The sequence below is a fragment of the Acanthaster planci genome, linkage group LG02, assembly GCF_054643075.1.
Source record: "Acanthaster planci isolate LZ-2023a linkage group LG02, COTS_SCS, whole genome shotgun sequence".
Lineage (NCBI taxonomy): Eukaryota > Metazoa > Echinodermata > Asteroidea > Valvatida > Acanthasteridae > Acanthaster > Acanthaster planci.
Window position 1 is genome coordinate 19,609,326 of NC_141778.1, and position 12,686 is coordinate 19,622,011.

Sequence of the window (12,686 nt, forward strand, 5' to 3'; positions counted from 1 at the left end):
TTTTGTCACGTGTTCAAACTGCAAAACTGTCTCATGCTTGACCACTAAGGAATTTGACTTGCATGTTAATCACTTTGCACCGGGAGGCGGCTGGACACGCTGTTAAAATTGAGATCCTCAGCCCGCTTTTCAGCTATTATTCTCGGCCCACGCTCGAGCGAACACGGTGAAAGAAGGCAGACCCTGGCTCTTGTATATATGGTAATTGGCCTTTGTGTGTAGCCCAGAAATGAAAAGACCAAATTTGCATCATAATCACCAGCTTCACAATAGTCTCCACTTTGAAAAGAGGCAACGGGAAAGTGGAAGCGTGAGTAGAGCTGCATGCCACCGAACAATCAGTCTTTTCACCGTGTAATTCAAAGCATGCAGAGCACGCAAGGCCACAAACCGAGAATTTGTGGTTCGGCAGGTGGCCTTCATGGCCAAAGCAAGGCTGGAATTCTTGGAGACGGCTTTCGGGAAGAAATTCCAGGCGCGAAGGGGTTAAAACATTCATTAGATTGAATCGCAAAGTCAAAGACAATGAGTTTTGTCGTTAAGGTCCTCATGGCCTTACACTTCAGCCCACTTGCATTGAGCACGTCAACTGGGAATATCTGGTACTTTGGATGAACCGGGCTTAGAAAAATGGAAGTTTGCAAGAACGGTACATTTGACTATCAAAAATTAATGTCAAAATGTTTGTAAGACATTGCTGAAGAACATTGCCACAATATCGGAGCTCCTTTGGGGTTAAGAACATGATGTTGGTAAGGGTGTGATTCTTACCGCAAGACTGATTCCGGAGGACCTCTCCATCATGACATGACAGTGTGACTGGGCGCAGGATGCCAACCGGCCCCACTGGGGACAGCACGTTACCATCCTCCGTGGGAAGTTCAAGTAATCCCGTAGAGACAGCAGTGTCCATTGCCTCCACAATGTCACCGAGTGCCTGGATGGAACTGCCACTCTGGTCTGCTGCTGATGACTCGTTCAGGGGCTGAAAGTGGTGAATGAACACTCACACGATGAGTGCAGATAAAACACTGATAATGGTTATATAATTATGCTTGATTGGGAGTTAGTTTATAGTTAATTTGGTGAGGGTAGAGTAGAAAATATAAGAGACACTTACACTCAGAGCAGCATCTATGATGTCTGTGTACAATTTAATACTTAATTCAATTACGTAAGAGAACCGTTGACTTCCTAATTTCAACGAATCAGCAACCATGCATAATACAGGCATTCGGCAGCTAACTGGATGACATTATTAAAGGGCATGTTTGTCAGGATACAGATCTGGATCGTGATCAGTGCGCCCCGGCTGGTTTGCACTTGATATAACATAAAAAGTCTTTATTTTTGCTCTGGATAGCAATACATACCTGCTGTTGGCTGGTGTCGACGACCACAGTGAACTCTATTTGCAAGACAGCATCGTTGGCTTGCCTACGACGCCTAGCCCCTTCTTGAGTGGTGTTTTTAATACCGCATGTCACTTGGACATTCTCCACTGAGCAACCCGAATCAGGCAGGCAAAAGCCGGGAATGACATCGTTGAGTTCCTGGAACCTTGCCACAAAATCTGCAGCGATCTGCGTTCTATCGTCGTCGTCCAGCTGGCAATCGCTAACATAGAACTGGACACCAAGTGTTGTCTCCGCCGTAGGATCTCTCATTTCTAATAAAAATTATCACACATAGGGTGCAATTATATCCTTTAATAAATCTGTGTTAATGTTATCTTTAAAAAAGAAATGCTACCCCTTTTCACTTTTGCCTCTTCAGTGCTAGTTGTTTAGGAATAACACTCTTTCATTGACTGAGAATGTGCAACCATACTCACATGTCCCTTGAATTTAATCACAGAAGAACCTTATTGTGAAGAGCATTTCAAAAGTACATACATGTGGTACCAAAACAGGAAAAAAAAGGCAGAATATTTAATGAAGTTAGCATCACAGAATAAGAAGGTTCAAATCCCGGCCTCATATTAAACTTTGAACAAGCTTTCATTGCTTCAAAATATCTCAATCAGAATCCCTAAGTCACAAATACGTCATTTGACATTTTGATCTATTTCTCTCTAACTCCCTTAAGAATTACTTGTTCAGCAATATCAGTAAATTTTTGGCATTCTTTTTAACTTCTAACAGTTTATGGTTTGTAATGCAGCTCGTCAGTTTCCTTATATAGTCTGTTTCATGGTTTAAGTTCAGAAAGAAGAATCCTTCCCGAGTGATCCCTGTTCACCACTTCCCAGGTTGTGCTGTGATATTGGGGTGTGATCCCTGGCTATATGGTGTTTCAAGTTTAATGGCTTCTGGCTAGCACCCCTTGACAGAGATATTGACACATGGGGAGAACCACCACCATAAGGCTGGATAGCTCAGTTGGTAGAGCACTGGTTCGGTATTCCAGAAGTTGTAAGTTCAAATCCCGCTCCAGTCAATTTCTTTTTTTATCTTAATAATTACCTCACGGATTAATTGCAAATGGATTAATGTTTTTCGAGCAATGTTCAATGTCTACTTTACCTGAACAATCTGGCCAAGGAACTTTAAATTCAGCGGGATTGTCCAAAGAGAGTGGCGACGGTGCCCACTGGGCCACGTTGTCACAGAAGTATTCTGTTGCAGGTTTCCGGTTGAAATCAAAATTCTCATTACAAGCCACTCGACAGAACTGACCTCCTAACCAAGTTTCGCAGGCCAATGCACCGTTTTGTGGCGGAGGGAAGTAGGGACACGGATACTCTGTAGGAAAAAGAAAACCAACTTGATGATTCCAAGATATGCAGGGGGGGCGGGGGTGATAGATAAAAACCACCCACCAACCCATTAACTCACCAAGCCACTAACTGACCTACCATCAAACATCCACCTATTCAGATTTCTTATTTTTCTAGATATGATTTGTTAGGCATAGGATTTGGCAGTTTGCAATAGGCCGAACAGTAGGTGCTTACGTCTCACTGAAACGGTGAAATTACAAAACACCCTGTTGCCTGCTCCATCCTCGGCTCTGTACCAGATAGGCTCAGCTGCTCCCCAGGAAAAGTAAGACCCAGGTGGTCGGTTGAATGTCAATTTGACTGGCTCCCCGGAGTTGTCCTTGAAGGTGGGCACTGTCCAGTCAACATTTGTTTGTCTTTCGCTGCTCTCGACCTCAATGTTGTCAGGACAGTAGATGACTCGCGGTGCCTCTCGGTCTAGGCAAATTAAAATTTTCCAAAATGAAATGTATTAGTTGATGCAATGACTAACAGGCTGAGTGCAGAAAGGAAACCTACATAACGCAGTGAAGGACGTCAATTTCAACTAAGAGAAAATAGAGGAGGAATTACTGTGGCAGAGAGTGGCAACCTGCTCGTTTTCTAGAATGACCAAGGCTGTTTTAGAAAGTCTTGACTAAGGCTGGTGTAACACGCCCATCTGTGGGTGTGAATGCTGGCTGTAGGCAAGCCTTCACGACATCCTTCAAGATGTTGTCTGCCTCAGAGAATTAGGCATGGATCTTTTCCAACAGGGTGCAAGGAGCTTGGGGAATTGTCAAATTGTTTGGAAGCTGATGAGGACCAAGGGCAGATCCAAGGGGGGCCAACTTGGACCACGGCTCCCCTAAAAAAGGAGCCAGAAAAATTTTTTGAACAAATAATGAAATAATAATAATTTTTCAATTGTCTTCCCCCCCCCCAAAAAAGTTAAAAGTCCCAAGTCAGGCTGGTGTAGTGGTTCTTTCCTCGTTTCCACCTCTACGACCCGGGTTCGAATCTCACCTAGGTCAGGTCAGCATGTGGATTGGGTTTTTAGTCCCTGCCTGACTCTGTGGGTTTCCTTGGAATATTTATCCTTGGTTTTCATCCCACTTCTAAAACTGAACATTGCTTCATTGTCTTCTCAATTATCACTTCAACCACTGATTGCCACCACATGCACTGTTGGATGAAAAGATATAATACATAAAATAAAATGTTGTGCCTCATCCCTTAAAAAGACCAAATGTGGTTACCAAAAAGTCTTCCAAATGTTTTTGTCCCCTGCCCCCCGAAAACATGTCTGTCTCCTCCCCCCAAATTGTTATGAATCTGTCCTTGATGAGGACAGTGTACTTAATTCTTATGGTATCAAGCAAGGAAAATTTCATGACATTAACATATTATCAAGGTACTACTGAGTGGCTGTGTAAAAACTCTTCATGTTTCTGACACTGCCTTGCCTATACAGCAGTAAAGGACAAGATGTGTAGTTGTGAATTTGTGGAACGCTAGGGTATAACCTCCAACAGGGTGTGCATGCACAGCTTTTACTTGATGGGCGCACATCTGCTGAGGCCATACTTGCTGCAGCAATCATGTTAGAGTGTCCCTTTAAGCGTCCTCCTGTAGCTGTTGAGACACGTTTTGAGCCTCAGTGGCTATGGCTGTAAAGGGCATGTGTGCCTCTGAAAGCCAGTAGCTGGTGGCTACAGTCACTACCCACAGACATTACTACTTCTGGCTGTGATTGAGGCAGCTATGGGCTTACTTGTGCATGAATTTTCTATACTTTTTTCAATACCTTCAACTGTGACGTTGAAAGTGCAGTTGGTCTCCATTCCCACGTCATCATGCGCTGTATATGTGATGGTAGTCTGACCAAGGTAGAATCTCTCTTGAGAAGCCGCTGCGGATGCCTCGACCCGTGGCTCCCCAGCATTGTCACGTGCGGTCGGCTGGTCCCAGCTTACATTGGCGAAGTTCTGGTTGCGGTCGGTTACCACCGAAATGTTGACCGGGCAGGAGGTAAATTCTGGCGGCTGAATATCTTATGGAGCAGTCACAATAGAAGTAACAGTTGTGACATTGTATAAAGTTGTCATGAAACCTGTTCGTACGGGGTGCAAATGGAAACAAAAATGTGCGGGGAACTATTTTGCAAATTTGCAAATGCAGAACATATTTCACTCCAGCACATTTGGCTGCAAATGTGTGATGTCAATTACGCTGTTCTTTCATATTCACCTGAGGTAGGAACCAGCCTTTACGGAGAAATTCAGTTGCAGTTTGACTACATACATGCGCAGCACTAGTGAAACTTGCAATCCATGTCAAAATTATGTGATTGATCCAGTTATAGCCTTTTTCATTAGTTCAGTCAGAGATGATGCGTGAGACACGCCAAACATTCTTGACAGAGGGAAACCCAGGTGTAATAACCAGAACAGCGAAGTATCTTTTGTTGGGATTCAAGTAACGTCCATGTCTTTGTGACCATTTGGGTTTCGACTCCAGTGCTTGATTGCCACAGTGCCCCATTGTTTTGGCTTCAGCTTGAAATTATGCACAAGTCGATGGCTGTGACTGCGGCTAATTGCCATAGAGTCGTGTGCAATGTCAAGCTACAGCCACGTCATTTAGACACGGCCCTTTTTCTACAACCGTCTGTAGTTACTTTGAACGATGCTTCCCTTGACCCAGCTGGATTGTACACTCACCAATGCACTTGTTTTCCACTGATGAATTCGACCATGTCTCATCGGCCTGACATGTCTTAAGGCCCACCCCTTCCAACCTGAATCCCTCAATGCATTCATAGTAGCACTCAGATGTGTACTCTTGAGCTTTCTTTTCACATGAAGCTGGTCGGACTCTCAGTCGTTGTTTGGAGAGAAGGGCAGGGCATGTCTTGGCTATCAATGAAAATGTATGTGGAATAAAATCTCTGGATGAATAAGTACTTTAAATCCATAATCTGCGGTGCTTTTCAGAACGATGTACATCAGACAAGGCAATTTTATAAAAAGTCATCTTCCACTTCTTGAGACAACTCAATTTTTAAAATATATTTTACTTCATAAGAGAAATAATTACCATTTAAACTACTCCACTGACATAAAAACCAATCTCCGGTCCACTGATACATAAACCAATCTCCACTGATACATCAACCAATCTCCGCTGATACATAAACCAATCTCCGCTGATACATAAACCAATCTCCGCTGATACATAAACCAATCTCCACTGATACATCAACCAATCTCCGCTGATACATAAACCAATCTCCACTGATACATAAACCAATCTCCACTGATACATCAACCAATCTCCGCTGATACATAAACCAATCTCCACTGATACATAAACCAATCTCCACTGATACATCAACCAATCTCCGCTGATACATAAACCAATCTCCACTGATACATCAACCAATCTCCGCTGATACATAAACCAATCTCCGCTGATACATCAACCAATCTCCACTGATACATCAACCAATCTCCGCTGATACATAAACCAATCTCCGCTGATACATAAACCAATCTCCGCTGATACATAAACCAATCTCCACTGATACATCAACCAATCTCCGCTGATACATAAACCAATCTCCGCTGATACATAAACCAATCTCCACTGATACATCAACCAATCTCCGCTGATACATAAACCAATCTCCACTGATACATAAACCAATCTCCACTGATACATAAACCAATTATAAAGGGTGAATTTGCATTGTGGTATAACAGAAATGCTAGAAAGTGGCTCCATGTTCTCTAGCCAGATTGCTGTGTACTCCTGGGCGTTGGACCATATGGGACACTCGTAAACATTGCCCCTTTTTTTTCTTCAGCCTATTACTGTGTCAACTAACCCTGATTACAAATTTAATTATCAAATTATAAATCTAAGGTTGGTTTCCCTCAGATGAGTCGGTGACATGGTCTGGTCCCCCACCCAGAGTCATGAATTTGTGCCCAAATATTTTTTGGAGGGCGGGGGAATGGGGAATTGCCCAGCCATGAAAATTTGTGGGGGGGTACTACATGACTCTATTTCAATGTCAGTGATATTGATGTATATCTGTAATTATGTATTTAAGATGGCGTATTTATTGCTTTTTCGTTTAATTTGTTGGAAGTCTACAAAATTCTTCACAATCAACTTTAATATTTTGCTAATTGCAAAAAAGAGTGTGTGGGGTGATTTTGTAATAGCCCCTCCCCTTAACAAAATGGGGGGGGGAGGTTATACATGGCCCCCAATTGCCCTTGGATTTATGCCCATGCCGCCATCCTGATTAGAAATTTTAATATGTAGCCCAACACAACCAGTGAGGGACAACCTTTGTTATTAATAAGGCTGTACAGTGTAGCCTGGCATAACTTGTTAGGCCTTATTTGTTACACTGTTTTCATTTCCCCTTTGTTAGGAAAAATGTGTGCCACAGAACAGACATTGCATACAGTGTTAGTTATGGGCCCTCAAAATGTTATAACAGCCATCAGAAAGTGACACAATGTCCTAAAAAGTTAAATTTAGCAAGGAAAATGCATTCACTTGGCAACACTTAGGCCGAGGCTATAGGTTGTCCGGACAAGTTTGTCACTTTGTGAAATGAACAGGGGTATCAAGTGTTGTCCATATAATTTACAGAACTCTTTCCCATCATTGTCACCAGCGACTGACAGGCAATTAATTAGTATGTACATTAACACTGGAGTTAAAAGCACAGAAAAGCTGACTAGACAGCTGGTCAGGGAAAAGACCCATGTGACGATGGCCTAATTAATTACCTTTGCAAGTTCCAACTTCATCAGACCACTCTCCGACCTGCTGAACTAGGTTGAGCTCACAACGTCTCTGGAGGTCGACCTCTTGCTCATAGCCTTCGCTACACATCACATTGCAGACAGTGCCAATGTGCCAGTCTGTTGTGTCGCAGGACAGATGACCGTTGGTCGGGGCAGACAATGCCCCGCAAGTAATTTCTTAAAAGACAAGTATGTTTTAAACTGTTTGTCAACTGTAAAAATACGAAAGCAAAATATCAGTTCTACAGAGGACAGCATCAGTGTATCCAGCTTTTGGTGTGTGTGTGTGAGTTTGTTTCAGCATTCAATTGGGGACTTTGAACAATAGAGGACAATAAGGTCCCCGATTGACAGAGGGTCCCCGATTGACAACTGTGTACAAAACATATGGGTGGTCTTCTAAAAAAGTTAGAGTGCAAACAAAAGAGGAACAATAGGGGGTCCCCAGTTGCAGGCAAATACACACTTAGGTGTTGGGGGGGGGAATTCAAAAGCGAATGCGGTTCATTCACCATGATGTTGGGGAGAATAAAATCCATGGCCTTACTCACAGTCCTGACACGGTTTTGGTGCTAATATTTGATAAATGAGTAAATACTGATTACGTTCTTTCCCACTCACCCATGAAGTTTTATATTACTTGTAAAAAAAAATAAGTAAAACAAAAAATCCAGCCGGGTGTGCAAGTTCCCCCCCCCAAAGTGACCAAACCACCAGGCAGGTTAAATATGAAAATGCAACCTAGATTGCAACATTTTGAGGAGCAGAATTTTCCCCGGATGCAAAAAAATTGAGTCTTTAATTTAAGGTGCAGTGGCCTACATTGCTGCCCAAACAGATTTTTAAATATATTTGTAAACAAATCTCCTTGTTTTCTGCACGGTAAATTGTAGATCGTTAAAGAATTATTTCTTGTGCAAACCGCATGCATTATAATGCAGTAGGTCCGCACAGAAGTTCTTTTTGGGTGACTTTGAATGTATGTTATGCACTCTAGAAGGCATGCTCAATTAACGCAGCTTAAACTGGCAGACGGGAAATTCTGAAGCAAACTGAAAATCAATTAGTGACTTCATAATTTCTGTATTTATCCTTAATTACTAATGCTTCTAATAATAATAAGGAAACAATTGAAATATCCCATCAAACAATAAATCAGCAGTTTATTTGCAAGGTACTTTCCACAATTTATTGACACATGCATGAGCAGATTCCAAATCAGACAACTTCTTGTCCCTATCGATGTTGTACCGAATCGTAGGCCTACTCAGAGAGGATTTATCCAAAGCTTTTAAAAAAAAAAATAATGTGCAATCAATTTTCAATCGATCCTAGTTATATCAAGCCAATTAAATGTGACAGATGTGGAAAACATAAAAATACAATTGTCTGAGTGATTCTCACAATTTAAACAACAGGGTTGAAGACTCTGTGACCCTGCACCATTTTTGTGAATTTCATCCGTTTTCAGTGACAGCACCCAACAAACAGTGAAACTTACCATTGCACTGGAGAGGAGTATCAGACCACTGGCCATTGGCTAAACACGTCAACTGATCTGCGGTACCAGGCTGTGGTCTGTAGTTGGGTAAGCATTGCATGCTGCATTCGGTACCGTAGAGATTGCCACAGTTCGGTGGGACAAGTAGAACACCGGAGGACTCAGCGAAACTCAGTTGTTGGCATGTAATTGCTAGATGTTAAAACAATCGACTTGTTAATGCTGTGTTATAGCCAGGCATTAGTGCTCAAATTTACGGAATGTATCTAGCTATAATACATTGTGACATAAGGAAATCTTCTGGCTGTTACCTAACTGCGGCCTAGTGATAAACTCAAAAGAGAAAAATATCTTTGCAAGATGATTTCTTCGTTTAATGGACTGTTCATTTGCTTTGAAATCGCATTGTTAATTTGGTTTGGAATCCGCTCTGATTGCTGACTGTTATATTCTGGATAACGCACTAGGTTTGGTTTGTGTTGGCTGGGTTTAATTAGTCTTATCCTTTTCTTTAAACCGCAAACACAAGCCTTTTCTGCTATTTCTTTGAGCAAAAACGTCAACTGCTTAAGGACGAAAACTTCATGTACCCTTCATGAGAGCGAAGCTTTGCATAAAAAGTAATGCTCTAAAAGAGTTCAAAGGCGGTTGTTTTCGCTCAGTGATACTTACGCGTGCAAGGCACCTGCGAGCTTGGGGAGCCTCGATGCCCTGGCAGACACTCGCACTCATCGAGGGATGTGCTGCCCTCTGCCGCTGTTGTGGAGAGAGTGGGGCAGCTGGCGCAAGCCTGGTTGCCGTACTGTAATTTGAAGGTACCACGGGGACATGCTGTTGGGGAAACACAGGTCTAGGATGCCAAAAAGATCTGACATAGGAGATGTAGGAACTGATTCATTCAATGATAGAGGGTGCATATTTCAAGAAAAATTTTCATTTCACCCGACCAACCGGTGATGAGGGCCGCCCAATATGGTGGCTATAAAAAGAAGTAGCAACATACAGAAAGGACGGAATCTACTTTTAACGCGATGCAATGTAAGAAAAGACGAAGGAGTTTAAACTTTCGGGAGGGACTGTCAAGGTCATGCAGCACAAGTAAAAAAAAATTCGCTCAACACTGTCCAAGAAACACGCTCATTTTTTCAATATTTGGTTTTCCACTGAGGCCTCATTACCTGTACATTGATTTTGCTTCCCCTCCCCTGTGTATCCAGGATGGCAAGCGCATCCGTAGCTTCCGGTTTGTGTTGCGCATGAGCAGGTGGCTCGTAAATCACAGCAGTTACTCCCCGAGCAGCAAAGGTCAGAGGGCACGTCGCGATCCCACGATGCCATATCTCTATGATCTGAAAAGATTGGGAAAAACCGACATTGAGGAAAATCAGCCAAGAAAATGAAGCAACCGCGTCTTTTGTTTTGAATTGCTGTTGCTCGGCAGGCTAACCCACCTCCAATTACTTTCTCAGCCAGGCTCTCAATATCGGTCAGGTGAGCCAACAGGAAAACGTGGTCGCTGTTTGGAGATGTCGCGACGCCGTTCAGCTCATCAACGTTGACGCCGGTACCCAATCCAAGGGAGAAGATGGTAGCCTTGTTTCGTAGTTCAGTGGCAGCCTTAAGCGTATCCTCAGCATCATTAGACATGCCGTCAGTCAGAAGAAAGACAATCCTGAGAGGGGTGATGGAAAAAGTGCGACACACGGCGGCATAACTAGTTATTCAATAACGTTGCGTCAATGAAAAAGTGGTGTACATGACTTTTACAAGGTTTGAATTTCTCTCTCGTTCTTCTGTAGCCCCATTTGAGTCTTGTTTTCCAACCTCCCCTGCTTCATGTGCACGACTGAACGTGGACACGTACAGCTCACACAGACACACAGTCATGAATTGCTATCATCAGGCTTCGGACAGGACATTTTATTTCCCTTGTTTTTTCAACTGTAGCACCCATGCATCTTTCAAGAACCAGTTGGAACAAAAGACGGACAATCGAGGACAGGAAAACCCTTTGTCAGTGTCCTCCATGTTACATAACGCCACACAAAGCCTTTGTTTTTCAGTGCAAGGGGTCCTTTTTTGTTGCCCTGTCCCATAAATTATCGTCACAATGTCCAGGAGAACAATCAAAGCCTTGGACTTATGTCATCAGGGCTATTATTCTCCCAGGTCATTTGTTAAGTCTGTATAGTCCTCGGGATAATTAATTTGTACAAAAAGTGTTTTGGAATAAAAAATCGAATCTTACGACAGTTGGGCATGATAAGGTTTAAAAATTGTGAAATTACTCTGAATTCTTTACAGCTGGATCAGAACTTTGTAATAAGAGAAATCTAGACTTCTTCCACTATGAATCTCTTTTTCTTTGTTTTCGACAGAATTAGAATAAGTATTTATACTTTGTTTAAAATCTGAAACCAACCGTCTTACTTATCTGCCGACGGCCGAGAACCAGCCAGAATGTCGTGGGCTCTGCGGAGTGCGTCTGATGTACACGTTCCTCCGCCTCGATAGAAAACATTTGGTAGATCGGTGCCGAGGAGGGTGCATTTGTTCTTGCCGACCGGGGAGTTGATGTAGTCTAGGTCGGTGTAGATTTCGTCGCAGCTCGAGTAGGTTACCACCGCCACACGCGAAGTCTCCGGTGACACGCTGAACAGCTTAGAGAAGTGCCGGACAAACTGCACCTCGCAGCCGAAGTCACCCTCCCCCACGCTGCCCGAGGAGTCGAGGACAAAGACGATCTCGGCCGGCTTATTCTGGTATCGCTCCAGGATTTGGACGAATTTCCTGCTAGTCTCACGGATCTCCTGGCGGTTTTGCTCAGTATCTGTCGCAGTCTGAGGACATTCTGGGTATACCTGCGCCTCGATTGAGGGGCAAAGTATCAAAGAAATTGCCGAGAGAAATATGACCACGAGAGACTGCATTTTCACTGAACTGCAGTCCTCTTGTTTAAGAAGCCAATGTAGAACAACTTTGGCAGGTTATAGAGTGATCGGCTGTTGAATATCTGGCTACCGTTTTATACATGTACGTACTTCAGCATGCTATATTGCTGATTGTAGACTGTGACCGCCAGTGAAGTCAGTGACATTACCACATACAAATGAGTGTCAAGGGAACCTACTTTTTCCCGTACAATCCCATCGACAATTATAAATCAAACCGTGACGTACATCCAGGGGATTCTATTGGCAGACAAAACCAGGAAATAAAGAACTCACATTAAATAGCAAACATAAGAGCCATGCAGCCCCCGCCATAAGGGCCCTTAGCTAACGGCGCCTTCGACTGGATCACGAGAGCGAGCGCGGTCCTTTGTGGCCCTGGGAAATCGATTCACCTTCGACTTGTTGCCCTTCCTGGGCAGGATTTTCCTTGTGGCTGCGTGCTCAAGACCGCTTCCGCTCTTCCTGCATGTTGTGCAACAACGACCGCGCCTGGGGGTGCCGGGGGAAAGACAGGGAAAGTCCCTCACTGAGTATTTTTCTTGAGGGCAATTAACAGTGACTGACCGACCTGATACATGTTGGAATTTCCGGATTTGTCTGATATGGACTGTCAGTGGCTGACTTCTGGGGCCTCTGATTGGTGAAAAGTTACACGAAATCCT

General features: G+C 43.4%; 1 protein-coding gene across 1 annotated transcript in view; it reads right to left on the bottom strand.

The window, feature by feature from the left end:
- The window catches only part of LOC110979783 (sushi, von Willebrand factor type A, EGF and pentraxin domain-containing protein 1-like), a 28,203-nt gene extending 15,878 nt beyond the window's left edge, over window positions 1-12,325 (bottom strand). Inside the window, exons 1-12 of the mRNA XM_087132467.1 lie at window positions 11,501-12,325; window positions 10,522-10,742; window positions 10,249-10,419; window positions 9,743-9,901; window positions 9,071-9,262; window positions 7,552-7,746; window positions 5,464-5,658; window positions 4,548-4,793; window positions 2,957-3,199; window positions 2,526-2,744; window positions 1,374-1,669; window positions 772-985 (exon numbers count right to left, since the gene is read on the bottom strand). Coding sequence (XP_086988593.1) covers window positions 772-985; window positions 1,374-1,669; window positions 2,526-2,744; window positions 2,957-3,199; window positions 4,548-4,793; window positions 5,464-5,658; window positions 7,552-7,746; window positions 9,071-9,262; window positions 9,743-9,901; window positions 10,249-10,419; window positions 10,522-10,742; window positions 11,501-12,000 — 2,851 coding nt within the window. The 5' untranslated portion in view covers window positions 12,001-12,325. The remainder of the gene's footprint in view (window positions 1-771; window positions 986-1,373; window positions 1,670-2,525; window positions 2,745-2,956; window positions 3,200-4,547; window positions 4,794-5,463; window positions 5,659-7,551; window positions 7,747-9,070; window positions 9,263-9,742; window positions 9,902-10,248; window positions 10,420-10,521; window positions 10,743-11,500) is intronic.
- Between the last annotated feature and the right edge of the window lie 361 nt (window positions 12,326-12,686).